Source organism: Labeo rohita, chromosome 25, assembly GCF_022985175.1.
Source record: "Labeo rohita strain BAU-BD-2019 chromosome 25, IGBB_LRoh.1.0, whole genome shotgun sequence".
Classification (NCBI taxonomy): Eukaryota; Metazoa; Chordata; class Actinopteri; order Cypriniformes; family Cyprinidae; genus Labeo; species Labeo rohita.
Window position 1 is genome coordinate 10889409 of NC_066893.1, and position 18322 is coordinate 10907730.

General features: G+C 35.8%; 2 protein-coding genes across 3 annotated transcripts in view; one reads left to right on the forward strand and one right to left on the reverse strand.

Moving 5' to 3' along the window:
- Positions 1-11570, forward strand: part of wasla (WASP like actin nucleation promoting factor a) — a 34964-nt gene extending 23394 nt beyond the window's left edge. For both annotated transcript variants that reach the window (XM_051099377.1, XM_051099378.1), the window contains 5 exons: positions 1467-1509; positions 5093-5246; positions 8641-9155; positions 10969-11074; positions 11408-11570. In XM_051099377.1, coding sequence (XP_050955334.1) covers positions 1467-1509; positions 5093-5246; positions 8641-9155; positions 10969-11074; positions 11408-11469 — 880 coding nt within the window. In that variant the 3' untranslated portion in view covers positions 11470-11570. The remainder of the gene's footprint in view (positions 1-1466; positions 1510-5092; positions 5247-8640; positions 9156-10968; positions 11075-11407) is intronic.
- Positions 11571-12293: 723 nt separating this feature from the next.
- Positions 12294-18202, reverse strand: lmod2a (leiomodin 2 (cardiac) a). The gene is made up of 3 exons (XM_051099379.1): positions 17832-18202; positions 13890-15059; positions 12294-13333 (listed from the first exon to the last, which is right to left on the reverse strand). Exons 1-3 carry the CDS (start codon positions 18075-18077, stop codon positions 13313-13315), a joined length of 1437 nt encoding a protein of 478 aa, XP_050955336.1. The 5' UTR covers positions 18078-18202; the 3' UTR covers positions 12294-13312.
- Between the last annotated feature and the right edge of the window lie 120 nt (positions 18203-18322).

Genomic DNA, 18322 nt, shown 5'->3' on the forward strand with positions numbered 1-18322 from the left:
TATGGATTCATTACACTTAAAAAAGGTTTTATTTTTTAGTCTTAATGTGTTTTTGTTATTTGTTATTTACATTATTTAATGTTTTACTTTTTAAGAAATGTAAAATTAAAGTTTAAAAATTCCCATTAAATTACACTTGAAAAGGTTTTTAAAAAATATTTTAACCTTTAATGTGTTTTTATTTATTTATATTATTTGAAATTTCTACTTTTAAAGAAATGTTAGATTGAAGTTAGAAAATCTGTTAATTTAAACTTTAAAGAATTTTTAAATTATTATTATTATTAAAAAAAATTTAATTATTATTTAATAACATTTTAAAGAAATGTTTATTTTAGCCTCAATTTGTTTTTGCATGAGCATAATTTTATTTATTTTATTTATTCTGTGGGAAATCTACAAAATGGGAAACTTAAACTTGAAATTTTTAACTTGTTTACTTAATTGATTAAAGACATTGTATTTCTGTATTTATTTATTTTAGCCTTTATTTTTATTTATTTATTTTTTTTGCATTGTTGTTATTTAGTCTATGGAAAATCCACATCAACTGAAATAAAAAAAAATGATAATACATTTTAAAAATATTCACTTAATTGTTTTAAGAAGTGTATTTATATTTATTTATTTTAACCTTATTTTTTATTTTATTTATTTTTTTAATTAATTTATTTTCTTTCATCTTTCATTTATTTTAGTTTAGTAGTAGTAGTATTTTATTTTTTTATTTATTCTGTGGAAAATCCACATTAATTTGGAAATGTTATTACGTTTATGTTAATGTTATATTTAGCCTTTTTTTTTTTTGCATTAGTAGTAGTAGTAGTAGTAGTAGTAGTAGTAGTTTTATTAATTCTGTGGCAAATCTACATCTGAAGTCTTAAATCTGAAAATGTTATTTAAAGAAAAGTGTAGTTAATTGTTTTAACAAATTTATTTATTCAATTTAGCCTTATTTTTACATTATTATTATTATTATTATTATTATTATTATTATTATTATTTATTTATTTATTTATTTATTTATTTATTTAGTGGAAAATCCAAATTAACTTAAACTTAAAAAAAATGATATTAAATAATAATAAAAAAATTACTCAGTTGTTTTAAGAAATGTATTTATTTCTGTATTTATTTGTTAGCTTTATTTTTTTGTGCATTAATGTTATTAGTATTAATATTGTTTTATTTATTCTGTGGAAAATCCACAAGAACTTTAACTTGGAAAATGTTATAAAAAAAAAGTTTACTTAATTAAATTTATGTATTTATTTATGAATTCCTTTTTATATATATATATATATATATAGTTAATAATATAGCAGAATGAAAGATTTACAAACAAAATACAAATTTAAAAGGATTTACAGCATAACACAAGGCATACCTTTGTTTTTTTCTGTTTCCTCATGTTATATTGTTGTTGTTTATGCCAGTCTGACTGTGCTTAACGCAATATTTTCCAGGCACATCGGTCATGTAGGATGGGATCCGAACACAGGCTTCGATGTAAGTACACAACAATGACTTGCTCTGTCACCCCCACCACACACTCACACGCTCTCACTATTGGACACGCTCTCACATACATATTGAAGAATCTCTCATAGCAAAACAATGCTGACCTGTGTAGTAATGGCATGATGAAATGCCTCAATAGCCTTGTGTTCATGCAGGCTGAAGCATCTGACGCTTGAATATGCAGCCTGTCGCCCACAACACTACCCAGATTGCATTTATACACAGCAGTGTGCTGTCTGTGTGTATTTTAAATAGTTTTATGGTAAACCATTTGTTATGGAAATACTGGAGATATTGCAAACTGCTGCCTTTTTATGGTGCAATTGGAAATTCAGCCTACTGGTGCAATAAAATGAGATGCTGTTGCTCTTAACTAACTGGAAAAAATATGCAAATGCTCTGAAGAAGGCCTCACATTTTAAAGTTTGCATTATGCATGCAGCTGGAATGTTGAGCATGACATAATGGATGGTTTTAGCAGATATGGTTAGCATTAGCAGTTTGTCCACAAGGTGGCAGGATTGTGCTATATTTGTGAACAGCATGAACTGGGAAAATGTGTAGTGCTTGCAAGGCGGAATTGCATTGGACTTTCTATTAAGACTTATTTTTTCCTAAAAAGAAAAATCCCCATTAACTTGCACTTTAACTTTTTTTTTTTTTTTTTTTTTTTTTTTTGTAGTTTGTCAAATGTTTACATACACCTTGCAGAATCTGCAAAATGTTAATTATTTTACCAAAACAAGAGGGATCAAAATGCATGTTATTTTTTATTTAGTACTCACCTGAATAAGGTATTTCACATATGAGGCGTTTACATATAGTCTGCAAGAGAAAATAATAGTTGAATTTATAAAAATGACCCCGATCAAAAGTTGTTTTTGTTTTTTTTAGTGATAGTTGTTCATGAGTCCCTTGTTTGTCCTGAACATTTAAACTGCCTGCTGTTCTTCAAAAAAATCATTCAGGTCCCACAAATTGTTAGGTTTTTCAGCATTTTTTTGTGTACTTGAACCCTTTCCAACAGTGACTGTATCCATCTTTTCACACTGAGGACAACTGAAAGACTCATATGCAACTATTACAAAAGGTTCAAACACTCACTGATGTTTCAAAAGGAAACACAATGCATTAAGAGCAGAGAATTTGAATTTCTCTTCTAGGAAACATGTAAGTATCTTTTGTAGCTTCTGAAGGACAGTACTACATTAAAAAAATATGGTGTTTAGGCAAAATAAGAAAAATGTACACATCTTCATTCTGTTTCAAAAGTTTACACCCTTGGCTCTTAATGCATTGTATCTTTTCCTTGCATTACACTTTATAATGTTATTGAGTTTTAAAAATATTCACTTTTTCACTTATTAATTTTATTTGTTCATTTAATTTTACATTTAAAAAAAAAAAAAAAAAAAAATTATCAATCAATTTATAATTATTATTTTTATTTTATTTTAGCCCTTTTTTACCTTTTGTAAGCATATTTACAAAAAACCTAAGATTAAAATGTGAAAACCCCATTAACTTGGTTTATTAGGGTTGTCAGTCGATACATTTTAAATCTAATTAATTCATCTAATTAATCACAAAATAAATTTGACTGAAAATACCCACAAAAGATTATTTAAAGTTATTTTTGTTAAATGAGAAAGTATCAAGTAGACATTACAAATTGTAGCTTTAGAAATAATTATTCTGATTCAGCATAAAATTTATTACACCAACATTTAGGCTGCAGCGGCAAATTTGCAAAATTTGAACACAAAGACATGACATTGTGTTATACTTTAAACATTAACATTATTTACTGAACTGTTGTATAAAATCACATTTAAACTCGTGATGGATCGGGACAAAATCATCACTCATGTCACATTGCATTTGCTGCCTGTGTAATACGTGACCTGTATAAATATGAGACAAAACACAAACAGGGGCATTTTTTTGCACTACTATCTTGAATTTTAAGGCATTACTGCATGTATGGAGTTGTTGCTCTGCATCATATTTATCATCAGTCAACTGTATGAAATTTAAGATGATGTACATGTCTGGGGACGGGGCAAGCGTGTTAAATGTTTTTTTTTTTTTTTTTTTTTTAATAACTAATTAAGTTGACATGTTAAACTGACAGCCCTAGTATTTATACATTTTTAAACATTTATTTAGGTGTTAAAGTTCCGTTTTTAGTTTTTCTAAACATTTATACTTTTAAAAATAAGTTTAAAGTTTGAAAACCTTTAAAGGGGGAGTTGAAATGAAAATTGCCATAATTTATTCAATCTTACATTGTTCCAAACCTTTATGGGTTTCTTTTCTGGTTTTGAACACAAAAGAAGATATTTTGAAGAATGTTGTTGACCAAACAGTTGACTGTAGCCATAGTATCGAGGAAAAACAAAATACTATGGAAGTCAAATACCGACAACTGTTTGGTCACCAACATTCTTATATCTTTATACGTCAGCATTCAAAAACTAACCAGCAGTGATAAGGATGTTTGCATACTGATTTGTGATTTGCACTTACATTTGTTTTGCATACTGGAATGTGATTGGGCCTTTTGATTTTGCATCCATTTACTCATCGTTTTGACACTTTATCATTAATATCTCTCTCTCTTTCTTCTATCTATATTTAGTTGTGCTTACTAAGGCAAGCATCACTATTACTATTGCTCATACTTAAGGTTGGTGATTTGAACAAACCCCTAACCCTAAATATAACATTTGGGCAACGTATCTGCACGTTTTTGCTACGGGAATGAATGATACTTCAAATTATTTGGCACGGCCAAAAACATCCTTTTGTTTTTCTTTCAGCAAATCCAAAAGTTCTAGTTTTACTTAACTTTATCAGTATTCTTTTGCTGCCTTGCAAGCACTTGCATTTCATTTATGAAATCTAGTAAATAAGCAGTGAATTTCAGAACTTCAATATTCTTAAAGGGACAGTTCACACAAAAACGTAAATTACCAAATAATTTACTCACCCTCAAGCCATTCTAGGTGTATATGACTTTCTTCTTTCAGACTAATGCAATCGGAGTCATATTAAAAATGTTTTGGCTCTTCCAAGCTTTATAATGGCAGTGAATGGCTGTTGAGATTTTGAAGTCTAATAAAGTGCATCCATCCATCATGAAAAGTACTTCACTCTCGTGAATGCACGTACAACAGTTTGCGGAAGCTAGAGATTATGATTTATAAATTTTTAAATATGGATATTTTTTACACAAACACATTGATTTACTTCAGAAGGCCTTTATTAACCTCCCAGAGCTATGTGGAGCACTTTTTATGATGGATGGATGCACTTTAATGTGCTTCAAAATCTCAACACCCATTCACTGCTATTATAAAGCTTGGAAGAGCCAGGACATTTTTTTTTTTTTTTCATAAAGCTCTGACTGCATTTGTCTGAAAGGTGAAAGTCATATACAACTAGGATGGCTTGAGGGTGAGTAAACCATGAGGTAATTTTCATTTTTGGTGGAACTGTCAACTGAATATGTAACTATTCCAAATAAAGAAGAAAATGAAATGTCTCCTTATTACCTTTTATTTTGCAGTTGAATAATTTGGACCCTGAGCTGAAGAACCTGTTTGACATGTGTGGCATCTCTGAGGCCCAGCTCAAAGACAAAGAGACGTCTAAGGTCATCTACGACTTCATTGAGAAGAAGGGTGGTGTAGAGGCTGTGAAGAATGAGCTGAGGAGACAAGGTGAGACTGATCGCTGTCAGACTCTGTGCACCGAACACCTGCGATTTTGTGGCTTCCTCATATTGACATGTCTGTCCATCAATCATCTGCTGGCAGAAAGTCTGGCCTGAATCAATAAAAAGGCCCAAAACTTTCCCTAACTAGTTCTTTGTCAACTAATTCAGTGAAGAACAAATGCTGCATGAAGCAGCAATGCCAATATAGCCTTTTTATGGCATTACAATAATATGGCTGTAACACATTCCTCAGAGGATTTTATACAGAAGTTAGGTGCATATATTAGCATTTTATATTTGATCAATATATGTGGTTTTCCTTCAGATCCTCCCAGGTGGTGCGGTAGGTAGACTGTTTGTTTCTGAGTGAAACCTGCTTAGATTTGCATGTGTAAGAGGTCTGATTATTTGCAGGTTGGCATGGATTGTTGTGAATGATTTTTTTTTTTTTAATACTTGGATGACATTTTAGGTGATTTAGGTTTAAGAGCATTTGTACATAAATGGATATTTTTCATAATTCTTCATAAGGCATTTGTTTACTTATGTAAAAACTTGTTTTATGTCTTGAGCTTCAATAATATGACTTGAAAAAATGCTATTGTTTGCTGTTGGTGTGGTGCAAAATTTAGTTTGGTTTTTCTTCTAGAGTGAAAGTCTTACTTCAGCTTTAAAGACCTCATGAAATGAAATTGAATTGAGTATTTTTCTTCCTGTATGGATGTATTAAATGAAACAGAGTTAGATGGGGGGATTTTAAAGTGATTGTAACTTATTTTAGTGGCTTTAGTTTATACTACAGCCCACTAAAAAGACTGAATCAATTGGACAGTGATGGTAGGTAGGAAAATATTTTTTATTATGCATAATTTAACTTGCTCCATGTCGTACTGTAACCATCTACTAAATACTCGCTACTTAGCTGAAATATTTGACAATAATCGATCATTTTAAGTATTAGTCGCACGGTTATTAACAAACCATATAAATCATAAAAATTAGTCTTTAATTGCCCACATACCCGAATAAGCTAATTACACTCACTCTCTCTCTCTCTCTCTCTCTCTCTCCCTATATATATATATATATGTATATATGTATGTATGTATGTATGTATGTATGTGTGTTTTTCATGTCTGTAAGGCAAGTATACACCGTTTCGAATGTTCTCGCTCAAGTTCACAGAGAGCGAGGCAGCAGAGAGCGCATCCTGTTTGCTTTAATTATTTTACAAAAGCACAACGTTTCGTTGTTATTGAGCGCACACAAATAAACGTAGTCTTTACAGATTCAAAAGATGTATTGCTTTTATCTGTATGACCAAAAATGGAGTATTTTAAGCACTGTAAAAAATAAAAAACACTATTTGTTGAGTCAGCTTAAAATAATTTGTTACCCTGCTGCAGTCAACTAAAATAAGTTTAGTCAACTTGAAATGTTAAGTTGTACTAGGTAACAACTTAGATATTTGTGTTTGCTAAACTTAACAGATGGGCAAGTAACCCAGCTGACTTAAAATTTTAAGTTGATTCAACTCAAATATCTAAGTTGTCACTTGGTATAATTTAACATTTCAAGTTTAATAAACTTTTTGAGTTGACTGAACTTAATTTTAAGGCAGCCAGGTTACAAATGATTTTAAGTTGACTCAACAAATTGTTTTTTACAGTGAGTGAGGACACTGGTGCCTCCATCTGTCATGCAGCTTCCAAACTCTGTGCAAACACTTGAATAGCGCACATTTTTCTAGGTTAACATTAGATTGACCTGCCATGTAAAGTTGCTACTACTTATATTTTAGATGAAAAGCCATATATGAGGTCGATGAATGATAGGTTAGCATTTGGATTTCCTACCTGATTACTGTATTACCACATAGACCAGCCGTTAATGATCTGTACATCTCAGACTTTCTGCAACTAATATAATTTTGGTCGACCAAGCCTCTTCTCGTCGACTAATTGTTAGTCGACTATTAGGGGGCAGCCCTAGTAAATTGTGGTGCGACCACATTGACAGTTCGGTGAATTTTCGTGGGTGGATATTCACCAAAATTTTGCTAGTGTGACTGCCCCTTTATCTCCTAAATGGGATCTGCATAGCTATTTTTAAATTGTTTGGCTTTTTGTATATTTATCATTATTTTTTATTATTACTTTTAGTATTTCACAGCATAGAAAATGAAGCAGTTTTTTCTCCGTAATTACAAGTACACTAGCATAAAGATGTTTCAATGATAATAGTCATTACTTCAATTTTGGTTTCATGGGGTCTTTAAACTAAACTAATGATGTACTCAAGTCCTCTTGAGAAGTTCATGTTTATGAGTTGGGAAGTTGTAACTACAATGTCCGATGCGTTCAAGTCACTTTATTTAGAACACGATCGCAATGTAATTAAATGAAGAATGCTCATTGGGTGTGTTTTTGCTTTGTTTTTATTCAGTTTCTGAAGATGATGTATATTGAATAGTTATATATTCATTCATAACTGTACAGTAGGTGTGTTATATTGTAAACGGAAAAAGAAGTCATTAATTTAAACAAATATACTGTCAATACAGACATTTTGTCCGGTGCATCTGCCTTACTGTCTCACTGACACACTCCCAACTCGAAAACTCTGGGCTTAAAGCGATAAATCACCCAAAAATGAAAATTACACAATGATTTATTCACCTTCAAGCCATTCGAAGTGTATATGACTCTTCTTTCAGACAAATACAATCAGAGTTGTATTAAAAAATGTCCTGGCTCTTCCAAATTTTATAATGGCAGTGAATGCTGTTGAGATTTTGAAGCAAAATAAAGTGAATCCATCCATCATAAAAAGTGCTCCGCATGGCTCCGGAGAATTAATAAATTCCCTCTAAAGTGAATCGATGCATTTGTGTATGGGAAAATATCCATATGTCATCCATTGGAACACTACTCTCTCGTGAACACGTGTACAACAGTTACTGAAAGCTGGAAATTGTGGTTGATAAAGTTTTTAAATATGGATATTTTTCTTATACAACTGCATCAGTTAACTTCAGAAGGCCATGTAGAGCCTTGTGGAGTACTTTTATGATGGATGGATGCACTTTTTTGAGCTTTAAAATCTCGGCACCCATTCACTGCCATTGATACTTGGAAGAACCAGGACATTTTTTGTAATATCCTGACTGTATTAGTCTGAAAGATGAAAGTCATATACACCATGGATGACTTGAAGGTGAGCAAATCATAGATTAATTTTGATTTTGGGTGAACTGTCCTTTTAAAGACAGTTCAACCCACTCATAATTATGACTTTGTTGTGTTGTTCAACTCTTAAATATTTCTTTCACCCCATAACTCACACATAGAGATTCTATCTTTATTTTAATTGTAACAAAAAAATTTTTCCTCTTTCAGCACCTCCGCCTCCACCCTCCCGGGGCGGCCCCCCACCCCCACCCCCTCCTCACACTTCTGGACCCCCACCTCCACCGCCCCCAGTGCGGGGACGAGGAGCCCCACCGCCCCCTCCACCTTCAAGGGCCCCGACGAGCGCTCCCCCTCCCCCTCCACCATCCCGGCCTAGCATGGGAGCGCCTCCACCACCACCTCCCAGCAGAGGGCATCCACCTCCCCCACCACCTGCCCCCGCCTCCATGCCACCTCCCCCGCCACCACCACCTCCATCCGGAGGAGCTGCCCCACCTCCACCTCCTCCTCCACCGCCTCCACCTGGACCTCCTCCACCTCCTGAAATGGACGCAGGCCTCGGTGAATCAACGCCCTCGCCCATGGGCGGGAAATCAGCTCTGCTGGAGCAAATCAGGGAGGGAACTCAGTTAAAGAAAGTGGAGCAAAACAACAGGCCAGTGTCGTCCACAGGACGCGATGCGCTACTCGACCAGATCCGACAGGGCATCCAGCTCAAAACGGTGAGGACTGTAAACATTAATTCGTCCTGATGTGTGTCAGACAAAGGCGGAGAACCGCCTACTCGCCTGTCGATCATTCATTGTGCTAAAACTAAGGTTTTAAAATACTAGTTACTTGTGGAGAATCAGCTTTTATATATATAATTTTTATAGTTTTATCATTTTACTTTATTATAGTGTATTCACTGCAAAATGTTAATTATTTTACCAGAATAAGAGGGATCATACATATTATTTATTATTTTTTTTTTAGTACTGACCTGAATAAGGTGGTGGTTGTTGTTGTTGTTGTTGTTGTTGTTTAGTGATAGTTGTTCAGGAGTCCCTTGTTTATGCTAAATTCTGTTTTTCAGAAAAATCCTTCAGGTTCCACAAATTCTTTGGTTTTTCATCATTTTTGTGTATTTAACCTCTTTTCAACAATGATTGTTTAATTTTCACACTGAGGACAACTGACTCGTATGCAACTATTACGGAAGGTTCAAACGCTCACTGATGCTCCAGAAGGAGAAACAATGCATTAAGAGCTGGGGGGTGAAAACTTTTGGAATTTGAAGATTGGGGGAAATTTTACTTATTTTATCTTCTGGGAAACATGTAAGTATCTTCTATAGCTTCTGAAGGGCAGTACTAAATGAAAAAATCTGATATTTAGGCAAAATAAGAAAAATGTACGCCACCTCATTCTGTTCAAAAGTTTTCGCCCCCCGGCTCTTAATGCATCGTGTTTCCTTTTGAAGCATCAGTGAGCGTTTGAATCTTCTGTAATAGTTGCATATGAGTCCCTCAGTTGTTCTCAGTGTGGAAAGCTGGATCTCAAAATCATACAGTCATTGTTGGAAAGGGTTCAAATGCACAAAAATGCTGGAAAACCAAAGAATTCTTGGGACCTGAATGTTTTTTCTGAAGAACAGCTCTTTCTGTTCCTCGAATCTGAGAGGAGTGTGATATTCCAGTGATATTGAAACTCCAACCGTTTCACTGTTTGTGTTACTCCGCTTGTGGTATTTCTCACAGCGAGTGTCATGGTGGCCACTATAATTGTATAAATAATGCTGTTTTTGTGTAACTCAATGTAGTTTTAAGAGTTTCTTAGTCGAGAATGTACTTCTTTATAGTTCAAATATGCAGTTTGTTAATTTAAAAAAAAAAAAATGTCTATTTGAAAATTTGCTTTGTCATTTTTGGAGATGTGATCCAGCTTTAGGGCGTCAGTGGCCGTTCAACCCTCATTAACCCGCTGACAGCAGGCTTACCTTGGACAAAACTTCTGAAATTTGCCGCTGGCTCTGAAGTCTCTATAGTGGTTAAACATGAGATATAATTAGTTTTGGGTAAATCTAACTAAATCCAAATAGTATTAAAACTATTCAAGGAGAAATCCACTTCCAGAACAAAAATTTACAGATGATGTACTCACCCCCTTGTCATCCAAGATGTTCATATCTTTCTTCAGCCATAAAGAAATAATGTTTTCTGAGGGAAAACACTTCAGGATTTTTCTCCATATAATGGACTGATATGGTGCCCTGAGCTGGAACTTTCAAAATGCAGTTTAAATGCGGCTTACCTCTAAGGAGGTGAGTACATTATCTGTAAATTGTTGTTCTGGAAATGGACTTTAAACAGTTTTGGTTGAGGGCAAAATATCATCACGTTATATTTTATGAGTTCAGTGCTGTATATCAGAGCGCTGCCTTTGAACTTTTGCAGTATGTTGGCTGCTGCTGTTGTTAAATAATTTTGTCATATTATTTAGGAACCATTATTTTTTTTAAATGGTTGTCTGATAGCTTTATTCTTAAATGTTCAGGTATCAGATAATGACTCAGGACCACCCACTCCTGCTCAGTCAGCAGGCATCGTTGGAGCTCTGATGGAGGTGATGCAAAAGAGGAGCAAAGCCATCCACTCCTCAGGTAAGTGCTTGTTTCAGTCTCTCAAAAGTTTGTTCAAAACAGGCTGCTCAACGACTCACTTTGACAGTTGTTGATCCAGTTAGATTGAGTTTACATACTTAAAAAAAATAGTTACGTTGATAAGATGACATAACGTCAAGCCCAACTTAAAAGATTATTTTGCAACATGGCAGATTATGACTTTTTCCTCTTCATTTTTAAGACGCAACATCCCTATTTAAATCAATGCATTTTTAGCATTTGTTGACGTAGATAAACGCTATGCTGAGACAATTTTTCATACTCAAGTAATGAGTTATTGACGGTTCTTATGTGTCTTTTTTGGATCCTCAGATGAAGATGAAGATGATGACGATGACGAAGACTTTGAGGATGATGACGAATGGGATGATTAATCCCTCAACACTAACCCCACCCAGTAGAGTAAATGATACTAAATTCTCACTTCCCCAAATTTTACGCTCATTCTGTGTATTTTTTTTTTTTTTTTTTCTTTTCAAATCGCTGTATATTTTTGTTGCCTTTTTGCTTTGTTTTCGTTTGTTTTTTTTAATAATCTGTGCAATACCTCATGTAATCTGTAAAGTATTGTCATTTATCCTCTGTAAAATAATCTCCTGGAATAACCATGTGAAATTTTATGCCAGGATTCATGATTTGTTGACCTGAATGTTTTTGTTCCCCTTTGAGTGGGGAAAGGGAGATGGACGGGACGCTCGCTGTCCTTATTAATTGTTGATTAATGATTTAGATAACACTATTTTCATACCCTACTTTTCTGTACCTTCGATTTTCTTATTCAAATCCTAGTTTAGCATTCTTAGATTTGGTAAGAGGTTCTCCTATCAGAATATGTATGTCCCCTGTATTGTTTCCCTTGTAAATGTACACCAGGCTGATATATTGAGGCTATATATATTTTTGCACGAATAACAAAAGGAAATTCACTGCAGGATGAGAACACATTGGCTGAACACATTAAATATGATTTCTGTGGTAATCACGATCGGAGTCACACTACATTGCACGTCACAACGTAGACCGTTCTGAGTTTTTGTTTTCACTTTATTAACAAGAAAATAATATACGGTAGATTCAAACCGGCAAAGTCGTGAGTACAGCTTGCTCCTGAATGTGAAAAAACATCATTTCACAAATATAGAATTTCAGTCATATCAAGAAAATAACTGAAAAAAGCACTTCACAAAAGAAAAAAGAAAAAGAAAAAAAAAAAGCAATTAAACTTCCGTTTGTTAGAAGCTTTTACAGGTCAATGCTTGACTGATAACTACATTTAAGGTCATGAGAAAAAAAAAAAACTACAAACCTTTGTGTACAATTAATGCTGGTTTAACAGTATTGTCTGTCTGAACTGAATTTGCTGTCCTTGTCCTGTAAGGATAGTGCTGAAAAAAATGTAAAATTGACATCAGATGTTACAAGAGGGTTGGAATGTGGAATGAAAACACTAAATTCTATACTTAAATAAATGGTAATATTTACAAACCTGAGATACAGTGCTTTTCTTTTTAATAACCTACTTTTTTTTTTTTAAACCTATTTTTACCATAATACTTTTATACCTGTATCTTTGATGGCCGAAATTATGGATCAAACTGGATCAACCTTGACCAATTCATTGGAGTCTGAATTATGGCAGTCGGCTTTCAATGTAAGTATTTTCTTTTTGGATTTTATTCTTTCCTATATGCTATAAGTTACTAAGCAGCTGTGCTTACCTGTACTTAATGAGCAAAATATTTTGTTGGTGGAAAGAGGTTACCAAAAAACTAATGTTGGCAATGATTAATCGCGATTAATCGCATCCAAAATAAGTTTTTGTTTATATTATATTTGTGTGTGGACTGTGCATATTGTGTATGTGTAAAGAGACACACATACAGTATATATTTTGAAAATATTTTTATGTATACATTTACATTTATATTATATTTGTATTATATATGTTAAATATATAAACAACATTTTTCTTAAATATATACTTGCATGTGTGTGTATTTCTATATAGATAATAAATATACACAGTAGACACACACGTACACAAAAACCTTTATGTTGGATGCGATTTAAAAAAAAAAAACTACAAAAAAACACTTTTTCATGTTTGAATACATGTATAAATAATGTAGTTCAGATTCAGTCCCAGATAAGAGAACAAACATTTTCATTTGTGTTCTGTTGTTTTACAGATTCATCTTTTATGAGGCGTTTTATACCTTAACGATGGTTATTGGTGACCTGCAAGAAAAAGAAGAAACGGTAGTCAGTGCAGTGTTAAAACTACCAGAAATACTGCATGTGGTATACATGGCATAAGCAAGTAAAAGCCATAAAAGGTACTTAATGTCTTAAGATCTTAACAGGATAGTTAACCCAAGTAAGTAGTCACTTTCATTTTTGCATTGTTTGTCCCTTTAAGGTTTTAATTTCCTTTACTGAGAACTTTTTTGACACCTTCAAATTAAGTACATTTAAATTTGGGGACATTATTAGTGTGGCAAAACCAAACTTTCCATCTGTTAAATTTGGATTAGAATTTGTGGATAAAAGTGTTTTCCACTGTCTGGTCAATCAAGACGACCACTGAATGAATAATTCATTTCTTGGTATAAAAAGGTAATCATTGCTTAAAGTCTTACAGTTCCTAGGAGACCTAATTTGGCAGGGTTGGTGTTTTCCAAACCTTTTGTTCAGAAGTTCCTGTCATGTCCATTAATATTGCCAAATGTGAGCCTTGTGTTTAAGAATTGCCTAATTGCTACTATATGTCCTGGACAAATACTAAATGTCTTACCCTTCGTAGTGTACCCATGCTGCTTCCACGAATAGCTGCTAGTAGATCATCACGTGTTGACCTCTGGGTGCTTGCTAGACTCTTTCTGTCATCTTTTCTTCTTAAAGGTACTGGGTTTTCAAGTTGAAGAATATTCTTGCCATGTTTGTCCCCTGTGAGTTTGTGTCCTTTGTGATTGATACTGTCCATTGCTGTTTCTTCTTGTTGCTTGACCATTTCAGCAATTTTTCTAGTTGGCACGTTATTCACAACCTTTGGTTGACTGTGTGGGTTTGGTAAGTGAGAAGAGACCAAGTGCTGCTTTCCTTGTGTAGCATCTGGAATCTGGAAATGAAGGGACTTCGTATTGTCCACAGTATCCAACATCTTTGATTGTTCCTTACTTCTTTCTAGATTGTCTAGTTCCCTTCTTTGTTCTAGCCGCCTTTGCCTCTGGCGGTCCTGGTTGCGGGTTAAAATACCTGTTGCGCTCATCCTTGGGCCTGGTAAGTCAAAGTGGTATCCCAGTTTCAACAAAGTGGTGTTGTCCCTCAGCATTTTCACCATTTCCATCTCCACTTGGCCTCCACAGATGTGGCGCTGGTTGTGGAAACGGAGCTCCACTAGTGTTGTGTTGTGCTGAAGTGAGCCAATCAAAGCCAGGATACCTTTGCCTGAAATGAAGTTGGACTCAACATTAAGGTTGGTGATGCTGCAGTTCTTTTTCAGCATTTTGCCCAAGGCAAAAGCTACTTGGTCATCCGCATGAGTGTTGGCAAGGCTGAAAACCTCAACGTGAGTGTTGGAGGTTAAGGCATCAGCAAAGCTCACCAAAACCTCTTGGGATATGTTCTCAATGTTGTTTAGATTAACTTCGCTCAAAGAGGTGTCATCACTCAAGATGTTCTCCAAGGTCTTAACAATATCAGTAGGGTTACCACTTGACCTCTCTGGTGTAATGTGATGGTGGAGGGCGCCTTTATGAATGCCTTTAGGTTTTTGACCATTCCTCTTGCAATCTAACTGGGACAAGTCCACAAAATTCCAATTGCTTGACCTAGTTTGTTTCTCTCCATCGGCCCCTGTTCTGAGCCCCCAGTTTTGTTGCTCTCCCTCCTCTTCGTTATCCTCAGGCTCTTCACTGCCACATTCCTCTTCGCTCTTATCTGTCTGGCACTCATCCATGCTGTCCTGTGTGTCACCATAGAAAGGAAAACAAGGTTGAGCTCTGGCATACCTCAAGCAATGATGCTTAATTAAGAAAGATATCACCAGCTGAGACAACTGAGACACCAGCTGAGCAATAACTTTGTTCTGTGGAAGCAATGTTGCAGCTACAGTCTGTATTCTCTATGAAGAAATGTAATTTTTAATATAGCATTATTTTATATCAAATTAAGAATTTCTCATTGACTTTCAATGTTATTAAACTGACTTTCAGTGTTATTAAGCTAACCATAACTATCCATAACTTAGGGGTGAGATTAGTCTCAGCTTCGGACGACCATGTCTGATGCATAGGGCAGACAAAAATGCTTCAGGAGTTTTAAAATAGTCACTGGAATGGATAAATTATACAGGATTTCTGGGAGACTTGAGTTCTTTAGCGTGCCACCTGGAAACGAAGATGTTGTGGCGCCAAACCCCTCATGACAAAAGAAAGCCGTTGTTTACCATTGTGACGATGAGCATTTTTCAGGATCAACTAAGTGCTAGATTTGTGAAATATGTAGTTTGCGCCATAGACTATTTATAATGCGTCCAACAGTTTTACACACCGGTCTGTTATTGTGAGGACATTTCCACGCCCCTAAAACGAAAAATGATTGGTTGCTTTAGCTGTCTGTATGGCCTCTTGGGCGGTTCTTGGCCATTCAAAGCATCAAAGGTTCCCAGACCTTCTGCCGTCAGCCTGAAGGTCTGGCTACGTGAGACTAGAGTGAGATAAACTCTTCAGGAGAGTGGCCCTCCAGCAACTTTGTTTGACAGTCCTCCCTTATTCTTTAAAGCAGGGACATCCCGTCCTTATGGTGCATTCCATTTGTACTCAGAAGTTGGAAATTCTGAGTTCCCAGCAGGAAATTTTAACTGGAACACCCTCCCAAGTCAGAGTTCCGACTCGGAATGTTGGAGGAATCACAACAACTCCAACTTCAGAATCTTTAGCTGCTCAGTGCATGAACAGAAAAGAAAGTGTAATATATTCTTAGTATTTATGGTTGTCTGTATCTCAAACTCAAGTAGGGATAACTGCAGGCTGGAGTAATGGGAATGGTGAAAGGTTAGGATGTGCCGAAAGGTAGGGGCGTGGAGAAAGGTCTTCATGATTTGTCAACAAAGCTGTCTGTCAGAGTGTGGGGGTAGGATTAGGGTTGGGTTAGGGGTAAGTTTTGTTGTACTGTTTTACCTTTTGGCACGCCTATTGCTCCAGGCTACAGCTACCCTTGTCTCAAACTCATGGACTTGTCTATTTTGGTTTTGTACTGGAACATGTTCCACTTTGGTGTGAGGTCATTCCTAGCTCCGACATCCAACTTCCGAGGTAAATGGAATGCAGCATTAAAGACAACCATCCTCTATATCTAGCCCCAGACTAAGCCATTGATTTACCTGAACCAGTTAATCAATGACTTCTGGATTACTAGAAACATATGGGCAGGTGTGTTGGAGCAGGTTGAAGCCTAAACTCCGCAAGGTTGTTGCCTTCCTAGAGTAAGTATTGGACACGCCTGCCTCAAATGGACTGCTCACAGACATTTTAGACTTGATTCGTTTTTAATTCCACTTAATGAAGCTGGAGACCTTCTCATCCCCAAGTTGGGAACCACCTTGTAAAGACCTTCCAAAGACTGGGAGTTCTTGGGTTCCCATAAAGAAAGCCAACCCTAACCCCCACACAAATTTTTGCTTGTTTTGTGGATATGCCTACCCTTTTAGAATGCCTTAAAGCAGAGGGTGCGCAAACTCGGTCCTGGAGGGCCAGTGTAGTGCGGAGTTTAGCTCCAACCCCAGTTAAACACACCTGAACCAGCTAATCAAGCTCTTACTAGGCTTACTAGAAACTTCCAGGCAGGTGTGTTGAGGCAAGTTGGAGCTAAACTCTGCAGGACACCGGCCCTCCAGGACCGAGTATAGGCACCCCTGCCTTAAAGGTTACAACAGCTTGTCACTTGGGCACTACCCTACAAAGGTACACCCATTATTTACCCATAAAGGGTGCTCAGTAGTACCTTTCAAAGGGAACCCCAGGTATTAATATTGTATGGCATAATATACTGTAAATGATGTGTCTTACTGAAATATGTAGTAGAAAACCCATGAAAGATTTGTTATTTTAAAAAAATCCATGTTTTATACATATTTTAGACTTTAGGAGGTGACTATATTTCGATGATGTCAAATGGTTGAACTCTGTGAGCTACTGGCACTACCTGTTGCTATTTTTACTGCAACACAACTCAGAATACACAACTTGAAAAATAAAATACTGGTACGATGCCACATTGTGCAGCTTTTGGTTGTAATTTTCAGTCGAAGGGCAACAAGAAGCGATGTAAATCTTCACTGCTTTTCTAGTGATAAGAGGAGGAGAAAAGAATGGGAAGATGCCTGTGGACCAATAAAACTTCCGAAAGACCTGGCGGGATGTAAACATGCTGATGCGCCTGTGAGCTCTTTCAGTAGCTGCGGTTATCTTTTTCGAATTTTATTTTCCAAATTGTGTTGCGGTAAAAATAGCAACAGGTAGCACCAGTAGCTCACTGAGTGCAATTATTTCACGTCATTGAAATAATGGTGCCTCCCATAGTTTAAAATATGTATAAAACAATGTGCATTTTTTTAAAATGACATAAATCTTTCATGGAGTTTCTACTACATATTTTAAGCTCAAGTGCTTGTCAAGAATTTAAGCTGGTACCTCAATGTTTGGCATATCACTCAATTTCTACATATAGACCCTACCTCTAACAATCTGTGAGTCTCGTCCTCCCAGTACTTCAGCAGAGCCTCTCGGCAAAAAGTACCCGTTGGCTGCTTGGCCGTCTGGTCCTCTTGCCTTAGCCCAGTTGGTATGTTCGTATCCGGCTCTATTTCAGCCATAACCTTCTCTAGCTCCTGGATTTCTTCAAGTGTCAGGGAGGCCAGAAGTTCATCTTCATCAATGTCCTCATACTTGCCAAGCTGTTTGTGGTACCCAAAGTTGCTCATTCTTGTACCGCTATGTCTCCTTTGTGAGTATGAACTTTTATGCTGCCTCAGTACTTGAATGTGGGATTAGTGCAGGCTTGTGGGCGTGCGTTAGTCTAATCTAGGAAGCTGGTGGAAGAACTTAAGTGGAGGAGGGTGCAGAACAGAGTGTCTGCATATGATGGTGTCTCTCTAAGGGGACACCAAGATTAGCTTGCTAAAGGAATGTGAGTTCATTTTGTAGCGGTGAGACCAGCCAGCAACTG

What these genes read in the sequence shown, in the direction of transcription:
- lmod2a (XM_051099379.1), bottom strand. Translation starts at nt 18,077, where the DNA reads ATGAGCAACTTTGGGTACCACAAACAGCTTGGCAAGTATGAGGACATT. An exon ending in AGACTCACAGATTGTTAGAG is followed by an intron (nt 15,060 to 17,831) that starts GTAGGGTCTATA and finishes GGTGACACACAG; the next exon opens with GACAGCATGGATGAGTGCCA. An exon ending in GCATGGGTACACTACGAAGG is followed by an intron (nt 13,334 to 13,889) that starts GTAAGACATTTA and finishes TTTTTCTTGCAG; the next exon opens with GTCACCAATAACCATCGTTA.